Raw genomic sequence first — 21,150 nt, forward strand, 5'->3', positions numbered from 1 at the left:
AGATGCTTTCCCATTTTGTCATCCTATCTTACCTCGGGGAAATTGGGGACTGATGGCCAGACCAACTCTGTTGAAATTCTTGCATAGAGCAAACCTGTGCTCATTTTTAAGTGGCATGGGAGAGGCCCCCAGTCTAGTAAAGCCTAGTCTGTGTCTTCACAGTGCTGACAGAATGTGTTTGTGTGTATAAATGTATGATATAGATTTATATATGTTGCTATCTTCATATATTGAAGGCCAACATAATTGGTGGACAGGGTGCGTGACAGAAAATGAAAGTCTTTTTGGTGATTGTTAAAGCAAAATGTGTATAAAGAAATATATAGTTTTTCTTTCACTGCTTTGTTTCCCATTTCTGCCCCAATCCCTTGACAGTAAAAGAACTGGAAAGAGAAAATGGGAAAGACAAACTGTGTTTAAGAAGTGCATAGTCCAATGCTTGAACTCTAACTTTAAAAGATTAAGATTTTCCTTCCTTGTCATTTTGTAAGAATCCCCAGTCTGAAAATATGACAGAATGGTTCTTAAACTTGGTGTGCCTGAGAAGCAGCTGTGGAGATTATAGGAGCTACCTCCTGGTCTCCAATCCCAGGAGATTTAGTTGGTGTGAGCCCTATAATCTGCATTTTTTTAATATAAGCACCCCAGGTGATTCCATTACATGTGGGCTGCAGAACACAGTTTAAAAAAACAGTGTTCTGTAACATTGAATCAAAACTAAACTACATTGAAGGACTTTGAATCAAAAAGTATGTCATTCCATAAACATTGACATAAAAATTTTAAAATATTCCTTGGGAAAAGTTCTTAGCTACATGCTTTTGATCCCCAAGATTAAAATAAAGCTTTCACTTCACAATTATGTACTAGAAACATTTAAAAAATAAAATCAGGTAGAAGGTGGAGTAAGATGGTAGAATAGAATTCTCCAGCAATGGTCTCCCTGAAGGAACATCAAATTGAACAACTATCTATGTAAGAAAACACTTTCACAAGGGCTAATCAGGTGAGAGATCATAGCACCTGGTTTTAACATGCTAACAAGAAAAGATGCATTGAAGAAGGGAGGAAGGACAGTCTTGCATTGCCTGTGACACCTCTCCCCCAACCACAGGAAACACATCTCCGAGAGAGAATCTAATGGCTTGGGGACAAGGGGGAAAGTGTGGGACTTTATATTGAAACTTAGTACCAGTCTTGCCATAGTGACACACCGCACTGGACAGAACCCCACAGCACTTGATTCCAGGCTGGTGCCCACAAAAGAAGCATTTAGACCCACCCTGGGCCACAAGGGAATCTGCTGCCCCAGCAGGAAGAACCCACGAAAGTTCTGGCTGGCTTTATCACTGGAAATTTCTTGGGCTACAAATAAATTTCAGTGGCAGGCAGGCTGCAGTGACCGCAGTCCTTGGGCAAGCCCTGATGCTACATAGATGTGGAAGGCCCTGGACTTGAGGTGTGAGCCAGTATGACAGCAGCTGCAGCAGCTATGGGAATGCCTGTATCACACCTCCCCACACTCCAGGCAGTGCAGCCTGAAGAGAGATTCCTTTTGCTGGGGGGAAAGAAAGGGAAGTAAGCTAGGGGCTTTACCTGGGAATGCAGAGAACAATCCCTGATCTTCCCCAAGGCCACAGGGCTGGGGACCTAGGAATCTGTAAGAATTGCAGTGTACCTGGTCCTAGGGTGCCCTGTAGTACAAAAATGGCTGCAGTGATCACTGGCTTAGGAAACTCGTCAGCCCACTTTGAATTCCTGGAAGGTCCTCTGAAGGACAGGTACAAACAAGACCTGACTGCAAAGGCTGGAATAAATACTTTATCCTTCAATGCCCAAATATTGACAAACATTGACAGTATCAATAACATTGAAGTCAATATGACCTCAACAAATGGACCAAGTAGGGCACCCAGTGACAAACCGTGGAGAGATGGAGATGTGTAACCTCAAGGAATTCAGAATAGCTATTTTTAGAAAGCTCAATGAACTTCAAGAAAACACCGAGAAACAATTCAGAAATATATCAGAAATTTAACAAGGATACTGAAGTAAGAGAAAAAAATCAAATCCTGGAGCTGGAAAATGCATTAGCGGGTCTCAGTAGAATTGATCAAGCAGAAGAAAGAATTAGAAGCCATCATCGAGGATAATGTGTGGTCATGACCCCTTCGGCCAGGACAGTTGTTGTGTCCTCTTTTTTTTCTTTTCCTCCAGCATCTGTTTTTCTATGACACTCAGCTTTCCTGAAAACTGTTTAGTGTTTCTAATTCATCCAAATTTTCCAGTTGTATTTTTCTTTCTCATCTGCTGCATTTTTCATCTTTAAACTAGCTAGGTCTGTAGATGGAAGAAACAATGAGGTACCTCCAAAATTGAGTTAGATCAATGTAACCAACAGAAAATGATGAGATTAGATAAACACAAGTGACCTGAGCCAATGGAATATAACTTAACAATTAAAAAACTCAATAATATCTATAAGGCAGACATTGTGACAGGGAATGTCTTTATGATACTACAATTGTTCATTTCTCTAAGATCTCTCACATCAGAAGGTCAACTTTCTCCAGTTTTTTTTTCATAATTGCTTCAGCCTAAGGCACTAAATTCTAGGACAACTCTATATTTTTCTTGAATTATAGATTACTTGTCTTCCTTTAAATATTTTTTAGGAATTTACTTACGTAATAGTCAAAGAGAATTCTTCTTTACATTTTCATTAATTCTGTTGACCTAATTTTACTGTGTCTAATCAGGTCCTATATCTATTCTGGGATGGATGAGATTCTCAGTTTTATAGATAAGTAATAGATAGGGAAAATAACAACAACTAGACAGAGAATAACCTGGAGTCTGTGGAAGGTGTCAGAGACATGAGAAGAAAACAATGAAGACCAAAAGTAAAAGAATGGCATAATTGCAAAAAATCTTTACTTAAAAATAAAAATTTATTTAAAATCTGTCTTGTACTCTCAAAAAAAAGGTTAAAGAAAACATGGACTCTATAAAACAATACATGAAACACAAGATAATAAGGTATTAGACTGAATTGTAAAAGGAGCTGGCAGAGTTAGCAAACAATGCCAGAGCAGAATTTAAGAATAAAGAGCAAAATTAGCAATACATAAAACCAAATCAATTTTGTAAAGAATCAATACCAGAAATTCTCCCAAATGCCAAAAGAAAGGACAAAGAGATGAAAATTATCCAAGAAGAAATAATAGATATGGAGGAAAGACAATAAAAATCCAACACATGGATATCGATGCTCCTGAAGAAAAGTCAGGACAAGTGAACCATAAGCTCTAAAGATACAATAGAAGGAAATTTTCTTGAGCTGATAAAAGACCTGAAATTGCAAATTGGAAGGGACTCATCATGCACCAGGGAAAAAGTCTAGATAAATTTTGATTTGCAAGTATAAAGACATAATTCTATAATTTAGAAATGTAATGAAACAACCCCTGCAATGGTTTTTGTACCACTGTTTAACAGCTATGTTTTCACATTCTTGTCTGCTTGTGAACATACAGTAGGGTCATACCTCTCTCAATAGGAGATGAGGCTTCCTTGAAGATAATAGATATTTCAAATGTCAACTGCTGAACAGAGGAAGATTCTAAGATGAGAAAAGAGAATTTGGAAAGTGGGCCTTAAACAGAAACAAGAGAGAATTCCTTTCCCTGAGCCTCATTCTCTTGAGCCTGCAATCCAAAGAGTCATAATATGCTCACTAGTGCTTCCAAAAAAGGAAGGGGAAATGGCATCTGCCATATGGAGGCAAGCTAGGAACTAAGTTGGAGAGTTAATGAGTTAATACAAGTCAAGATCTTAAAACAGTGCCTGGCACATAATAAGCACTCCACAAATATTAGCTATCCTCACCTTCATAATATTGTATGTGATATGATTACTGTAATTTAGCATAGCCTTATTATTATTATTATTTTTGAGACAGTCTTGCTCTGTCACCCATGCTGGAGTCCAGTGGCACAATCTCAGCTCACTGAAACCTCCACCTCCCGAGTTCAAGCAATTCTCCTGCCTCAGCCTCCAGAGTAGCTGATACTACAGGCACATGCCACCATGCCTGGCTAATTTTTGTATTTTTTTTAGTAGAGACGGGGTTTCACCATGTTGGCCAGGCTGGTCTCGCACTCCTAACCTTGTGATCCACCCACCTCGGCCTCCCAAAGTGCTGGGGTTACAGGCAGGAACTACCACGCCCGGCCTAGTCTTACTGGAGGAAAGACAATAAAAATGCACCTTAGGCTCAGCTTTGATAGAGATTTAAGAAAAGAGTTTATGTGGTCTGGAGGGTAAAGGAGAGAGATTCCTCCTCTCCCTCAGAGGCCACTGTTGGTCATAGGGATGAGTAATAGCTCAAAAGGAAAAGGGAAGCTGGAGTGAGCATAAGGAACCAAAAACTCATGGCTCTCAGTTTCAGCCAACCCTCTCAATGTGGCGCTAGTCCTTCCAGTGCCAACTGTGGATGAAAAGAGTGTTTATCAAGTTACTTACAAAGGAAAAAAAACATCAGGCTGGCATCATACTTCTGCATAGCACATTAAATTTCAGAAAAGAAGAGATTATCCACAGAATATTGCGGATGAAAAACTTCAGCTGAAAACTCCACAACAAGCCAAATTTCATTCATGTGAAGCCAATTGAAAGGCACTCTGAATTATGCAAAAGCTCAAAATACATGCAAACCCTTCTTTAAAGAAAAATTTATTTCATAACCCACTCAAGCCAAAAGAGAAATATTTTTTGTTTTTTTGTTTTTGTTGTTTTGTTTTTTGTTTTTTCAGATGGAGTTTCACTCTTGTTGCCCAGGCTGGAGTGCAATGGTGCGATCTTGGCTCATTCAACCACCACCTCCCAGGTTCAACCAATTCTCATGCCTCAGCCTCACGAGTAGCTGGGATTAGAGGCATGTGCCACCATGCCTGGCTAATTTTTGTATTATTAGTAGAGACAGGGTTTCACCATGTTGGCCAGGCTGGTCTTGAACTCCTGACCTCTGGTGAGCCACCCGCCTCAGCCTCCCAAACTGCTGGGATTACAGGCATTAGCCACCGCGTCCGCTCAAGAGAAATATTTTTTAAAAGAATTCAAGGCCGGGCATAGTGGCTTATACCTGTAATCCCAACATTTTGAGAGGCAGAGGTGGGAAGACCACTTGAGCTCAGGGGTTTGAGACTAGCCTGGGCACATTGTGAGACCCTGTCTCTACAAAAATTTAAAAATTAGCCAGGCATGATGGTGCACGCCTATAGTCCCAGCTACTTGAGAAGCTGAGGTGGGAGGATCACTTGAGCCCAGGAACTACAGTGAGCTGTGATCATGCCACTGCACTCCAGCCCGAACAACAAAGTGAGATGCTGTCTCAGAAAAAAAAAAAAGAAAGAAATCAAGAAGGCAAAGTATGAAAGAGGCTGATGATGAATACTGAAGACATTTAAGCATAAAATGAATTCAATGTAACTATTTTAAGTATAGTTACAAAACAGAATACAAATATCATAAATAATCCTTAACAAAAATATATTTTTAAAGTAAGGTTTAAAATCCCAGATTACACCAACATAAACTTGGGTATTGTGTGGGGTGAAGGGAGTAACAAGGAGAAATGTGAGAAAGTAGAAGTGTCCTGGTATTCTCAACTTACAAAGATACTATTTTATTCTCTATGTTAGTAATAAGAAAAATATAAAGTTGTGTGTGTTATTTTAAAACAAAAGGCATGCCTTCCAGATTACTAGGAAACAAAACAAGAAACAAGGACTACACAGTCCATATAGCAAAAAGAAGAAAAAACAGAAAAAAGGCAAAAATAAAGACCAAACACAGAAAATACAAGAGCAGAATCGTTAAACCAAATCAAAATATTGGTCTTTATTAATATAAAATATAATATGCAACAAAGACATACTATGAATCATTTTGCACTGAAAAATAAGGCACTGGACTGTATGAAGCTCTCAGAAAAAATGGAGATATGGGCAGAAAAATAGTAGCAATAAAAGACTTCAGTCCTTGACGAATTGATAGAAGATGAAAATAGAGAGGACCTGAATGTAATTTACAAGTCCGATTTAATGGATATGTAATGAAATGTTAAACAAATATTTCCTATGTCTTGGAGTTTCAGTAAGGCTACATAACCAAGGACAATAAATGCTCAATGTCTACACTTTCTAAAAAGTGGTACAAAGCACAATCTAGAATTGCTTAAAAAAAAAAGAGTAGCCCCCAAACGGTCTTGCTCACAATCCACCTCTGAGTTACTTAAGAGAAAGATAAGGGTTGACCGATAGGAGCAGTCTTTGAAGAGAGTTGTCAGACTAGAAGAAAGAGCTGTGGTGTTTCTCACCCCCTTCCCTCACTCCCCTCCAAGTGAGGGGCTCAAGGAAAACCCCTGAGACTTTCTGGGAAGCACTTGCTGGGAGGGAGGCCTGACCTCTTTCTCACTAGTCATTAGCGGCCTATTGGTCTGCAGAAGTTCACAGGCTCACTTCCGGCTGCCACAGTAGCCAAGCTTGCAGGACCTTGATGTGTGTCCTCAGAATTTGCTGGAACATAGACACAGTGACCTTCCCTTGCCCAGGGAAAATTGGAGGCTTGAATAAGTGTTTCTTGTGGGCCAAATTCTTCACCATCACATTATTTTATTATAGTAAACAACACCAAAACAAAAATCCAAAAGGTAGATTGGTTAAGTTACAAATGACATAACCATATGATGGGATGTTATTGAGTCAATAAAAATGTTATAAAGTATTTGGCATTAGAAAATATTCATAATATACATTTTTTTGAGACAGGATCTCACTCTGTTGCCCAGGCTGGAATGCGGTGGTGCAATCACAGATTCTTACAGCCTCAACCTCCTAGGCTCAAGCAATCCCCACACTTCAGCCTCCAGAGTAGCTGGGATTACAGGTGTGCACCACCATGCCTGGCTAATTTTTTTTTTTTTTTTTGGTAGAGACAGGATCTCCCAATGTAACCCAGGTTGGTCTCAAACTCCTGAGCTCAAGTGATCCTCTCACCTCGGACTCCCAAAGTGCTAGGATTACAAGTTTTAGCCACCATGTCTGGCCTATAATACTGTAATATATTTCTTTTTTTTTTTTTTTTTTTTTGAGACGAAGTCTCACTCTGTCACCCAGGCTGGAGTGCAGTGGCACAATCTCAGCTCACTGCAACCTCCGCCTCCCAGGTTCAAGTGATTCTCCTGCCTCAGCTTCCCAAGTAGGTGGGATTACAGGCATGTGCCACCATGCCCAGCTAATTTTTGTATTTTTAGTAGAGACAGGGTTTCACCATGTTGACCAAGCTGGTCTCAAACTCCTGACCTGAAGTGATCCGCCCATCTTGGCCTCCCAAAGTGCTGGGACTACAGGCATGAGCCACCATGCCCAGCCCCATAAAATATTTCTAAAATGAAATATAATGAAAACTATACAACAACATAGTATGCTCATTGTCTTAGTTCATGCTATTATAACAAGATACCGTACATTAAGTGGCTTAAACAACAAAGTTTTTGAAATTTTTTATTCTTAAGTTTTGTGGGTGCATAGTAGGTGTATATATTTAACAAACATTTATTTCTCACAGTTCCAGATGCCAGAAGTCCAAGATCAGGGTGCCAGCATGGTCACTTCTTGGTGAGAGCCCTCCTTCTGGTTCACAGACAGCTGCCTTCTCACCATATACTCACTTGTCAGAAAGAGAGCGTGCTGGTTCCTTCACCTCCTTGGAAGGGCACAAATCCCATCATGGGGCTTCACTCTCATGATCTCGACTAAACCTAATCGGCTCCCAAAGGCCCCTCCTCCAAATACTATCACATCGGGAACCAGGGCTTCAACATATGCATTTTGGGGGTACACAAACGGGATCCATTTTTTCAATATTGGATCACGAGGAGTCCATAGCACTCCTCGTGATCCAATTTTGGGAAAATCAAAAGGTATATGTGCATTGGTGTGGGTATGCATCACGTTAACCAAGAATAAGAATGAATATCCCAGACTTTGGAAATATGCCAGTGTTGTACTCCTTTGCAACTGTCTTAATGTTATGGTGGCAAATCTCAATCCAATAGTAAAGATGGGGACTTCTTTAAAATAAGCAAATGTCCCTGCTGGTAGTTATCCCAAGAAGAGGTTAGTCCTGGAGCAAGAAGTGATGGGGCAGTAGGGAGAGCTTTCTGCTCTGCCTGATCACAGACAGCAGGGGACCAGAAGTTTGGAACAGTTCGTACAATAAGAATATGAACATCCTTTACTTTGAACTTCAACTAATATATTCCATTTTAAATTTAATCTCTACATATTCTTCCCCTTTGTTCACAAAGTATATGGATCAAATTCATTCTGCATGATAATTATATTAACAGAGAATCCCAAAATTAGTTTTAATAAAGTTGATGTTATATATTTCAAATAAGGCCTCTGAATCTTTCCAAATTCGAGAGCTCTACGATCACCAGTCTTTTCAGTATAATTTGAATAATTGACAACCAAAACTTTTAAATATACATTTGTAAATATTAATAAATAAGTATACATTGAAACTAATTAACAATGAAGGAAAACTGAATGTAAACTCATAATAATAATAATACTGGGTAAAAATTGTTGCATACTTACTATAAAGTGCTTATTTTCCTGAGGGCTTTATGTATATTACTTTATCTTCATGATAACCTTATGAGATAAGATACTATTACTATCTCTATTTTTCAGATGAGGAAACTGAAGTACAGAGAGTTTAGTAACTTGCATAAAAGCACACAACTATTTAATCTTCTTTATTCCTCAGGAACACGGCCTCAAGAACAACCAAGCACTTGATACAGAGTTAACTCTAACTCATATGAACCAATCAAGGCCCTGGACAGGGTAGTGCATACCAGGTCAGCACCAAGGTCAATATATCCAAAATGAGATTGTGTAAGAGGAAAGGACTGGAATGCACCTCCAAGAAGGTATGGAAAAGTGAGAACCAACTAGGGAAGAGGTTCAAAGTAGACTCAAGGAAGATGAAGGGGAATTCTTGAGCCAAAGCACAAGTGGTTGGAAAAGATTTTTAGGCTTCCTGAGGCTATGGAGTGAGCATATCTAGAGAAAGGGTGCGGGAGTGGAAAAAAGCAAAGAGCAAAGCTTGCACCACTCTGGCCCTTAGTCCCCTTTCTCTAGGCAAATCGGAGCTGGCATTTTCCTAGTGTGAAGGCGCTAACTCACTCTAGGAAAGTTTTGAGATGGGGAGCAGAGTCTCACAAACAGTCCCCAGTCAGTATGCCTAAGAATCTCCTGGCACGCTGTTAAAAATGCAGATTCCTCCTTAAAAAAAAATTGAACTCACAAAAGCAGAGAGTAGAGTGGTGATTACCAGGGGCTGGGGGGTTGGTTGGGTGGGGTTGGAGAGATGTTGGTCAAAGGATACAAAATTTCAGTTAGATAAGAGGAGTAAGTTCAAGAGATCTATTGTACAATATGGTGACTGTAACTAATAACAATGTATTGCATTTTTGAAAATCTCTAAGAGAGTAGATTTTAAGTATTCTCACCACAAAAATAAATATCTGAAGTAATACATATGCTAATTACCTTGATTTAGCCATTCCACAATGTATACATATTTCAAGATATCATTTTATGCATGATAAATACATATAATTTTTACTTATTAATTAATTGACTCCTAGATTCCTCCTGTGAGTCACTTTCAGAAATCCCAAGTCCACTGGTCTACATTAGGACTTATGAATCTACATTTTAAATAAGCTCCCCAAGTCATTAGAGAACCACACTTTGAGAAAACTGCACCTATATATTTTCTAGGTATGAAATATAGATACTGTCCGTGGGACTATTGGGAAATAAACACTCTTCCTCTGAATACTTGGGGTTTCCTGTCCAGCTTACACTGGTGACTTAGTGGGGCACACAGGGGAGTTCAGAGACTGAGTGAGCCTGGCACAGTGGGCAAAACTACAAGATAGGATGTCTATCCATGAAGGGAGACAGTTGGAGTAGGATGCCACGGAATTGGTGATATCGTATGTCTCAAAAGATCCCAGACTTACAACTGCATGTGAATCTACAACTATGTCACAATAAGTAAAAAGTTTCAAAAGAAAATCCCTAACAGAGATCATCCAGCCACTGGCATGGGCAGGCGCTATGTATGTGCATGGAGAAGAGGTACTAGGGTGTTTCCCAGGGATCTAGTGTTAGTGTCAACTCCTGGGCCCAGTCCTTTGCATTAATTTGGAGGAAGGGGGTGAAGTAGTTAGCTGTCAGTATGTGGATGGTGCTGGGAAGTGTGAGAGTACCGTAGGTATGAACACTGCAGTTGCTATGAAAAAGGACAGTAAAGTGGTGTGAGCAAACACTCATTCAAAGGACACAGACTGATCATCTTGTCAATAGGCTCTTTATAGCACATCTATGGGACGGGCTGTCAATCTCTGGATGAGTGGCAAACCATGGCTACTAGTTATGAACATGACATATTTTGAAAAGCTCCCTTAAAAAAATAGCACAAACTGGGGACTCAGAGCCCAGATGGTGTGACTGTCCATGGAGGCAGAACCAAAAGATCTCACTATTCTAAGAGGATGGCAGCAGCTAGAGTGGATCGGGAGAATATTACCAGCGGTAGAGATGGGAGGACAAGCCATTTTAGTGTCAGAGTCCACCACCAGCAGTAGAGAGTTGCTTTGAAAGAGAGTCAGTTGGATACTAAATGCAGTGCGAAGGTTTCTAAAGACATTCCCCAATCAAAATCAGGGGGTAAAGCAGTCGCTTGAATCACCTAGGCCTGTCCTTTACCTGGACACAAGTGGTACAGTAGGGAGAATTCTGAATAGTGTCACCCAAAGCTTTGCATAGGCCCTAGGCCAGCAGGCACTGCACACCTTTCTCTGCTATTCCTCGTTACTGATATTCTGATTCCCACTGTACACCCCAGTAAGCCACCAAGGTAACCTGCTTGCCTTGATAGTCTCTCTCAGCACTCTGCACTATATACACTCTTGAATGTCAGTTAGGTGCTGTTATGTGGGAATCTACCTGCTTCCCTAATAGATATAGCCTAGACACAAAGTTCTCTGGTTTATGACACTCCCATAGTACAGCTGCCTCCACAGCTCCTTGAAATTCTGGATCAGGGATTGGACATCTGCCAGGTAGTTTTGACCACTTGGTATCACAGAGTTCAATCCAACAAAAGGAAGACATGTTCCCTTGTGTGTAATGAATCTGCAGGTCACTTATTCAAACTGTAGTAGTCTGAACTCAGATGCTGGATGTTGGGTCCCCTCAGGATTGTCTTCCTGGCTTGACTGCAGCCACTCCTACACAGGGTGATTTCCTGGGTGGAGCCAGTTTGCAGGACTATGAGACTATATAGACTACAAAGCCTAGCTAGGCCCCAGGTCAGCGGCAGAGTAAGCCCCACAGCAATGCGTTAAGCCTTCATGAAATGAGTGTTGAATGAATGAGGTAGTGATTCAGTGTATATTTGATCCACTGCAACAGGTGGGAAGGGGGCAGAGGGAGCTACTTCCTAAAATAACCCTTCTTCAGACTCTTAAAGAACTGATCCTTGTTTGAATTAAAATCTATCTTTATTTAACTTCCAATCCTTTGCCCTACAGATAACTCGTAGCACCACATCAGTTCTACCCATTCTTTCACATGAAGACAGATGTCATGCTCTGAGTCATCTTTCTTCGCCTCCGTCCAGCAGCCCTTATCTGGTGGCTCACATTTGAGCGAGCTCCAATATGTCTCTGTATAATCTCTCTCTTTTTTTTCTTTTGAGATGGAGTTTCGCTCTTGTTGCCCAGGCTGGAGTGCAATGGCGTGATCTCGGCTCACCGCAACCTCCCCTCCTGGGTTCAAGCGATTCTCCTGCCTCAGCCTCCCTAGTAGCTGGGATTACAGGCATGCGCCACCACGCCTGGCTAATTTTGTATTTTTAGTAGAGACAGGGTTTCTCCACGTTGGTCAGGCTGGTCTCGAACTTGCGACCTCAGGTGATCCGCCCGCCTTGGCCTCCCCAGGTGCTGGGATTACAGGCGTGAGCCGGCCCGGCCTGTAAAATCTCTTAAAAGTGTAGTACACGGAGTGCAGTACTCCACCTGTGGCCTGACTGATATGCAGTACAATATTATCACTAAATTGCTACAGACGGTGTGCTTTTCATTGTTGTCACAGAAATGTATTTGGTTAGTTATATTTGTTAATACCTCATCTGACTTTCCAGTCTTCCCTCACTTTGTACAGTCATATTTGCCGAGTCAAGTAAAAGTTACAACATTTAGGACACAATGCCTGACTTACTATAATTACCATTATTACCTTATGATCATTACAAAACAGAATTACCTCTTAGCTCTAAGGCCCTACCTCCTTCAGCCTCAGAAATGATAACGCTACCTTGCATTGCTGCTTTTAGCCCCGCCCCTAACAAGCCCCGCCCCTGGGGCCTCCGCGGCGGGAGCCTAGCGTCCGCCCCACCCACCCCGATCCCGAAGCGGGGCTGTGGATGTAGCCGCTGATTGGCTGGCTGGGGCGCAGCTTGATGGCGTTGGACTGGAGAGCCGCAGTCTCGGCGGCGGCACCTGGGAGAAGGCAGCCTGTGTGAGGGGGCCTGTGGCACGAGCGTGCCGTGGCCTCGGGGAGTGGGAAGTGGAGGCAGGAGCCCTCCTTACACTTCGCCATGAGTTTCCTGATCGACTCCAGCATCATGATTACCTCCCAGGTGAGTCACCGCCTCCCGCCCCGACACCCGTCCACCTCCCTTTCCCGAATCGCCCTCTCGGGTCCTCCGCGGTGCGGGCTGGTCCGGGGTCTCGCTCCTCTCTTACGCGGGCTGCGCCAGTCACTCTGGGACCCAGAGCGCTAAGAGGGTGTGCGATTTGCTGCGGCCGGTTCCCTCAGCCCCGGCTGTCAGGACGCTGGCCTGCGGCCGTCCGCGGCCCCACCCGGCTTCCATCCCCGGAATTTCGTTCCCCTTTTGGAAGGGATCCGCCGGCCTCCACGCTAAGAGCCGGCGCCGCCAGCTAAGGCGGCGGTTCTAGGAGCTCCTCGAAGCTTCCGGCCTGCGCCACTGATCTTGGACTGGGGAAGCCTGTGTGGTTCTGGGCGCGGGGTCTGCGACGCGCCAATCAGGGCTGGATACTGAGGACACGTCAGTGCAGGCTTTGCTGTTAGATGTCAAATCCTGAATCCGGGTGTGGAGAAATTTGCTGCTTCAAAGTATCAATATAAGGTTATACCTATGCTTAAAAGTATAAGGTTTCGTTTTTGCACTGACACCTCGTCCTTTATCCTCTGCTTAGTTACCCACCTTTTCCGGATGTTTTTCTGACCCTCATTGCTTCTCCATTGGCCACCTTCATTTGTACAGTCAACATTTATCGACCATTATATAAAGCTCTGAGCGTACAAACATGTAAGACACTGTCTCTGCTCAATAGAAGTTTCGTCTAGTGAGCCTTTTGCTTTTACCATGTAATCTATTGTTAATTATTGTTTCTTCCTAGCATTTATTATAGCACTGGCATCATTTATGTGTGTTTATGATTTTGTTTTTTGAGATCCTGCCTTGTTCATAGCTGTATCCCCACTTCCAAGTGCAGGCATTCAATAAATAATTGTTGGCCAACTGTTAATATTTGTGAAGCTCAGACTACCTATTGATCTTTTTTTCCTCATCTTTCCAATAAAGATTTTGTGTGTGTGTGGTTGTTTTTACTTGTTCTTTCTCTCAAACGGCAAATAACAGAAACAGTTACCTTTTGGGGCTTAAAGTGAACTAAATTTGTTCTTTGATTCAGTTTTTGTATTGCTTCATCCTAATACTCGTCTCCGTAGAGCTGTGCATTGCCCTTTTCTCTTCAAAAACTTTTACAATATTTAAGAAAATAAGAAAGAAGGAAAAACCATCCATAATCCTACCGCTCTAATGCAATTAGAAATTAAGAAAATGCAGAAATTAAGAAAATCCTACCACTCTAATGCAATTAGAAATTAAGAAAATAAGAAAATAAGAAAGAAGGAAAAGCCATCCATAATCCTACCACTCTAATGCAATAGTTTTTTTTTTAATTTTTAAAATTTACCACCTTTTTTCTAGTTTTCATAAGTATTGTTTTTATTGGCTGCATAGTATTCAAATGTATTAATGTAAAAAAACTTAGACCTGTAACTCTTCTGCTTAAAACCTTTCTAAGACTACCCAGTGCCCTTGGTGACAACTCAGGGTTATTTTTAGCCCTAGTACCAATTTAAGAAAATAACAATAATTAGCTTTTCTTTTAACTTAGAACAAAGATAAGAATGTCAGTAGAAAATTGGCTTTGCATTGCAGCCTCTACGATTTTTAGCAGGGATATAATTGATACGTTGAACCAAGGAAGTGGCTTTCTAATTTTGTATGCCTTATAATCATAGACTTTCACCTCACACATGCATCCACGTGCAGTAATTCATTGTTAAACCTGCTTTTTACAAATGTGGAAGAAAGACCCAAAGATTCCTTTGCATGGAATGTTCTCTGTTGAAATATTTATGTGACTACTTTATCATCCTTTCGGTATTAATAAAAATGTCACTTTAGGAAGGTTTTACCTGATACCCTGCCCACAGCCAAAGTAGCTTTCCATTTCGGCTGCCTTCTTCCTCATTTCCATGTTTTATTTTCTTCTTGGCATTTATTACTATAGTTCATTTGTCTATTCATGTGTTTGTTATCTGTCCATGAAGTCCAAGATACTGTCTTTCTTGTTCTCTCCTGTATTCACCAGCATCTAGATCAGTTGTGGGCACATAGTAGAGTTGTAGTGAATATTTGTTTAATAAAAAGCACCTCTCTAGAGAGGTGTGGTTACCTTGGAAACACCACCATTGCCCCCTGCGCCCTTCCTCCCTCATTTTTTCTGTTTTGTGTTAACTGAAAGGTTTACTTGAAATGAAATCTGAAATCAGAGGTCACATATTGAATCTTGCTCACCACGGCACAGGATGAAGTTCAAACTCCTTTACATGGCTTTTCAGGTCCATTGTTGATGGGACCCTCGCTGTTATCAGGTCCCTTATTGATGGGACCCTGGCTCTTCTCTATTCAGCTGTGGCTTTCACCATTTTATTCTTTAGACTTCCTAAACTTCTTTTAGTTCCCTAACCTGGCCATGCTATGGTGCCTCCAGATTTCCACACGGTGTGTTTCCTCTTTCTGGGCCTTTTCCTCATATCCCTCCCCTTCTTTCAGCCTTCAGATCTCAAGTTGAACATCCAAGAAGCTTCTCCTAAGCTGGACTAGATGTCGCTATACTTACTGCCATAGTACCCTTCACCTACTTCCCCTGTAACAACACTACCACATTGTTTTGTGATTACTTGTTTATCTCCTCCGTAGATTATAAACTCCTTGAGAGTAGCATTCATGCTCTCTTGTTTGCCATTCTATCCCTTGGACCTGGCACATATTAGGCACTAATAAATATTTGTTAAGTGATTCAAAGGGTGAATAAGTGATCCAAGAAAGGTGTCTTTTATAGTTAATTATTTAATAACTATCCTGCTGATGGCCATCTTTTTTTTTTTTAACAGTAGCTAATTTTCAACCCAGAAGTCACTTTTATAAAAGCAACTGTTATCTAACTCATGTTTTGAGCCCTCCATACCATCATAAGACTTACCAGTTCCAGAGTACACTCTTAAGTCCTAAGGTCAAGACTGTACAATTCTGAAAGTATTAAGTCTCGTTTTTAATAAGAAGCTATGCGCCTTCCATTTTATTTGCAAAGCTATTTGAAATTGCATTTTGCTTCTGCTTTCTTTTTGGATCCTCTATAATCTTGCCAGAATTTGTGTTTATCTTGGATGTAAATGAATTCTCCAGCTACTTTTGTGTGTGTGTGTAGTTTAAGTCTTTTTTTTTTCAACTTTTATTTTAGATTTGGTACTTGTGCTGGGTATATTGTGGGAGCTGAGGTTTGGGGTACAAATGATCCGGTCACCCAGGTACTGAGCATAGTACTCAATAATTAGTTTTTCAACCTTTCCCCCTTCTTCCCTCCCCTGCCCCCAAGTAGTCTCCAGTTTCTGTTTTTGCCATCTTTTGTTGGTGAGTACCCAATATTTAGCTCCCACTTAGAAGTGAGAACATGTGGTATTTGGTTTTCTGTTCTTACGTTAATTTGCTTAGGATGATGGCCTCTAGCTGCATCTATGTTGCTGAAAAGGACATAATTTTGTTCTGAAAGTCTTTTTAAGCTTTCTTTGTCAATGCGAAAGGAGGCCACAATGAAATATTAAAGGTATATATCTGTTTCTCTTTTCTTCCATTCCCCTCCCCACCATATAAACTTAAAATTTTTGCTTATTTTCTCTTCCTTGTTTAAAGTTCCATTTCACAGCAATCTTGGTGATTTTTTTTTTATCATCCATTTCCACTATACATACCACCCTCAGTCCTAACTGCCCAACTTCTCTATCTTCAGTCGTGACTTCATGAGTCATATAAATACGGTGTCTAAACTCTGAATTTACATCTGTCTCCACTGGTAACTATAATAACCAAAGAACATCCTGGACATTTTCTCCTGATCTATTTGACCCTTTCCTTTTCTGCTTGATCTAGATGCTTGGATCCAACTTACTTTCTTACACCCTCTTGTTTGTTTACCTTCATATATATATAAGTCCACACTTGGATCACTGCTATAGTTTGTTTACTACTAATACAGAGGCCTGAGGGCTACTATGAAAATCACATAGCCGTGTATTTGCCAACGCCATGAGTTTAACCCTCAGCTCACTGAATTATTCCTTTTCTTGACCTTAATCAGCTACTTGTTTCATTCCCCTCAAAGTTTCTCTGAATCTTTGTCACTCTCCTCAAAGCTCCCTTTTCTATACTCACCTCTCTTACTCTTAGCAGATGACCTTGCCTCGTACTTACTCAACAAAAGTGAAGCCAAAAGGTATGATCTCCTACTATTAATACTTTCTGCATTTTAATCTAAAAGGTTATCTGTGTTCACAACCATTCTTACCTCCTTTCCTCCCATTTCAGAAAACGGGGTTCCCCTACTCCGGTTTAAAGCCATTCTACCTACCTTTAATCTTAGAGTAGCTTATTTTAAGTGGTTAAAAGCACAGATTTTTTAAACAGACAGACTCAATAAGAGCTGAAAAAATAATATTTAAAAAAAAGCACAGATTTTGGAGTCAAACAAGCTTGAGTTCAATCTTGATTCTGACACTTACTATAAATTGATTAACTTCTCTAAACCTCATCTTTCTCTGTGAAAATAGGATAATCAAACCTACCGTACTGAGTTTTTAATGTTATTTATAAGATTATAATGCTAAGTACTACTTAGAGAGCCTGCAGTAAAATAAATGCTCAATAAAAGTTACCTAATAATAATAATAAATTAATAGTATTATCAGTTCATCCTCTAGTATTCCATCATTGTTCTCATCTTTTTCTCCTTACTTGACTGCTTTCTTTCCCCTTGGCCAATAAACTTTCCCTTTATTCCACATTCTTCTCTAGCCTATTATCTGATGTTTTCTTTTTTTCTCATTCCTGGTTCTCCCTGGAGTAATTTGCATTTACTGTCCCCACTACTTTAGTCCCATTCATTCTGACCTGCTACACTCTAGTTCCTGCCTCTACCTCACCATTCAAAACTATTTTCCTTATCCTCTAGTGTTTTCTTCTTGGCACATTGCTCTCCTTACTCTAGATACTATTCCCAGGTGATCTCATGTACTTTGGTGGTTTCAACTCATAGGTATGTCTTAGACCTGCCTTCACAATCTTTTATTCCAGATGCTTGCTGGGTATCTTGACCCATCTTGCTGGCTGTCCCTCAGGTCCTTAGTGTGTTCAAAAATGAGCTCATCATTTTCCCCATCCTCTGCCCCCTTTCCTAAACCTCTTCTTTCTCCAATATTCTTTATATAAATTGGGTAGCTTCACTATTCATCCTGTATTCCAAACTAGTCATCCTTGACTTCTCCCTGCTGATTTTACCTTCTAAATAGTTCTCAAATCTGTTGTCTCCTCTTCTGTCATCAAATGTCTTAATTCAGGGCTTCATCATCTTTCATCTGAACTCCCATAACACATTTCTATAATGTTTCTCATTCTACATTGTTGTTTCCTTCAAATGTGTCTTCCACACAGCCACCATACTGCTCTATATAATATAAAACAAATCAGACCATGCCATTTCCCTGCTTAAATAACCCTCACCACTTACAGACTATAATCTAAGCTCCTTAGGGTGGCCTCAAAGCTCTCGGTGATTGGACATCCACTCCTCCTGTCTAGCCTTATTTTTAACCTCTTCCTTCTTTGAATTTCATCTTCTAGCAGCACCAAGCCATGTGTAGTTCCCAGCATATACCATGCTATTCACTCTGCGCCTTTACTCATGCCCTTTGCCATCTAGAAAGCCCTGTCCTCCTACCCCTACCACCTGTTTTTACCCTACCTGTTTCTTTTTTTGTTTGTTTATTTTGTTTTGAGACAGGGTTTTGCACTGTCACCCAGGCTGGAATAAAGTGATGTGCTCACGGCTCACTGTAGCCTCTACCTGCCAGGCTCAAGTGGCCCTTCCACCTCAGCCTCCCCATAAGCTGGAACTACAGGCACGCACCACCACACCTAGCTCATTTTTGTATTTTTTGTACAGATGGGGTTTCACCATGTTCCCCAAGCTGGTCTGGAACTCCTGGGCTCAAGTGATCCACCCGCCTTGGCCTCCCAAAGTGCTGGGATTACAGACGTGAGCCACCGTGTCCAGCCTCCTTACTTGATTTTTATTCATCCTTTGAGAGGGTGGTTTTTATGTTAGGGGTGGTGGAAACCTTTGACTGTGTGATGAATACCTTGAAACCACTCTAGAAAAATGCACATAACCCCAAAATGTGCACACAATATCAGGTTTTAACCCCAAATAAAACTTCCTTCAGCTCAGGCATTATCTCTAGAAAATCTGTCCTAACCCCCTACAGATTGGTTTGGTCTCCCTCTTTCATATTGTTTTAAAATATCATGTATGTGTTTCTATCATTGCACATCCATATTATGTTATAATTATTTATGTAGTGTCTTCACTATATTGTGAGCTCCTAGAGGGTAGTAAGCATCCTATTTATCTTTGTATCCTCAGCACTTAGCATAGCACATAGGAGTTATTACAGAAAATTTAAGATTGAATGCTGAAGAATAAACCATCTTTTATGTAGACCACTTAGCCATTCAGCAAGCACTAATGGAGAGCCTGCTACGTACCAGGCTTTGTGCTGGATGCCAAGGATACAAAGATTACAAGACAAACATGGTTTTTGTCCTCATAGAGCGTATAATCTAATGTCAAAAAATATTTAAATCACACATTACAAAACTGTATGGTAAGCACTTTGATGAGGGAAGTACAATGTAAAATAGGATTATATAAAAAGAGCAATTTATCTGCATTTGGGAGGGCAGAGAGGACCTTCCAGAGGGAGTAAATAGCATAACTGGGAGAGGGCTGGAGAGAAGTTCCTGTCGGAGGAACATCTACACAGGTCTCGATGTGGAAGAATATGGATCTAAAGAACCAAAGAAGTTACAGGGGGCTGAACACGTGAGTTTGCTAGGCAGCAGGGGCATGATAAGAAGCTAAAGTAGTCTGTGCTAAACTACTGAATTTACACTTGCTCAGTAAAGTAGTCCCTAGAAAGACATCAGATCATTTTATTCATAAAGGTCCTAGCCAGTTTAAGAAGAAAAGAGTAGTTGTGTCAGTGTGTATGTATAGAAAGTTCTATTTACTACAGACCAGCTTTGTCAGCTGTCATGTGGCTGTGGTCTGCCAGTTTGAAACAAAACTGACAAAAGAGGGATCCTGCAATCTCTCGGCTTTACACTGAGATGAAAACCACTTTATGTAGATTAGGCAGGATGGTGGAGAAGCTAAGAAAACTCTCTGAAGGAAACAGATGTAAAAAATATTAGGCTTTCTACTACTCCTCTAATTTTGGTCTCAACTCCTCTCCCCTGAAGTTTTTATTTTTTAAATTAATTTACTTTTTTTTTTATTTTTTGAGACAGGTTCTCACTCTGTTGCCCAGGCTGGAGCGCAGTGGTGCAATCATGGCTCACTGCAGCCTCAACTTCCTAGGCTCAGGTGATCCTCCCACCTCAGCCTCCCAGGTGGCTGGGACTACAGGCATGCCCCACCACCCCAGCTAATTTTTATGTGTGTGTGTTTTTTGTAGAGACGGGTTTTCACCATGTTGGCCAGGCTGGTATTATTTTTAAATACTTGCAATCAGAGATCAACCATAAGAAGCAAGTCTCACTCTGACACCTTTTCTTTTTTTTTTCGAGACCGAGTCTCACTCTGTCACCCAGGCTGGAATGCAGTGGCGCGATATTGGCTCTCTGCAACCTCCACTGCTCAGATTCAAACGATTCTCATGCCTCAGCCTCCAGAGTAGCTGGGAATACAGGTGCCCACACCCAGCTAATTTTTGTATTTTCAGTAGACAGGGCTTTGCCATGTTGGCCAGGCTGGTCTTGAACTCCTGGCTTCAGGTGATCTGCCCACCTTGTCCTCCCAAAGTGCTGGGATTACAAGCGTGAGCCACTGCGCCTGGCCACTGACTTCTTTTCTATTTGCGAACTTCTCTGGCTCATATAATGATTATTATAAGATTATGGGAAAATATGTACTTCCATTTTTGTCTTAAAGCATACTCTGTAACATGGATAACTTCAAAAATCCAAGAGCATTTAAACATTTATTTCCAATGTCATGAGCTTTAATAAGTAGGTCTTATAAGAGTGGATCTTATCTTTAATCCCTGAAATAAGTTAACTGTCTAGTTAGCAGACCTTTTATCATAAAAGAGTTTCTATAAAACATTTCTCAAAAGAAAATATGTATTGACATTCTATCTTCTTTCTCCTCCAGATACTATTTTTTGGATTTGGGTGGCTTTTCTTCATGCGCCAATTGTTTAAAGACTATGAGGTGAGAAGAAATCATTTTGTCCTACTTAAACTATATGAATTTAGATTGACAAGAAAAATGTCTCCATTAAAGAAACA

The 21,150-nt window shown here is 40.8% G+C and overlaps 1 protein-coding gene across 3 annotated transcripts in view; it reads left to right on the top strand.

Moving 5' to 3' along the window:
* The first annotated feature begins 12,608 nt into the window (after nt 1-12,608).
* GPR89A (G protein-coupled receptor 89A) overlaps nt 12,609-21,150 on the top strand; it is an 82,706-nt gene continuing 74,164 nt past the window's right edge. For all 3 annotated transcript variants that reach the window (XM_058439356.1, XM_032151630.2, XM_032151629.2), the window contains exons 1-2: nt 12,609-12,789; nt 21,014-21,073. In XM_058439356.1, the coding sequence (XP_058295339.1) occupies nt 12,748-12,789; nt 21,014-21,073 (102 nt within the window). In that variant the 5' untranslated portion in view covers nt 12,609-12,747. The remainder of the gene's footprint in view (nt 12,790-21,013; nt 21,074-21,150) is intronic.

This window comes from Hylobates moloch, unplaced genomic scaffold (genome assembly GCF_009828535.3).
Source record: "Hylobates moloch isolate HMO894 unplaced genomic scaffold, HMol_V3 SCAFFOLD_5, whole genome shotgun sequence".
Taxonomy (NCBI): Eukaryota; Metazoa; Chordata; class Mammalia; order Primates; family Hylobatidae; genus Hylobates; species Hylobates moloch.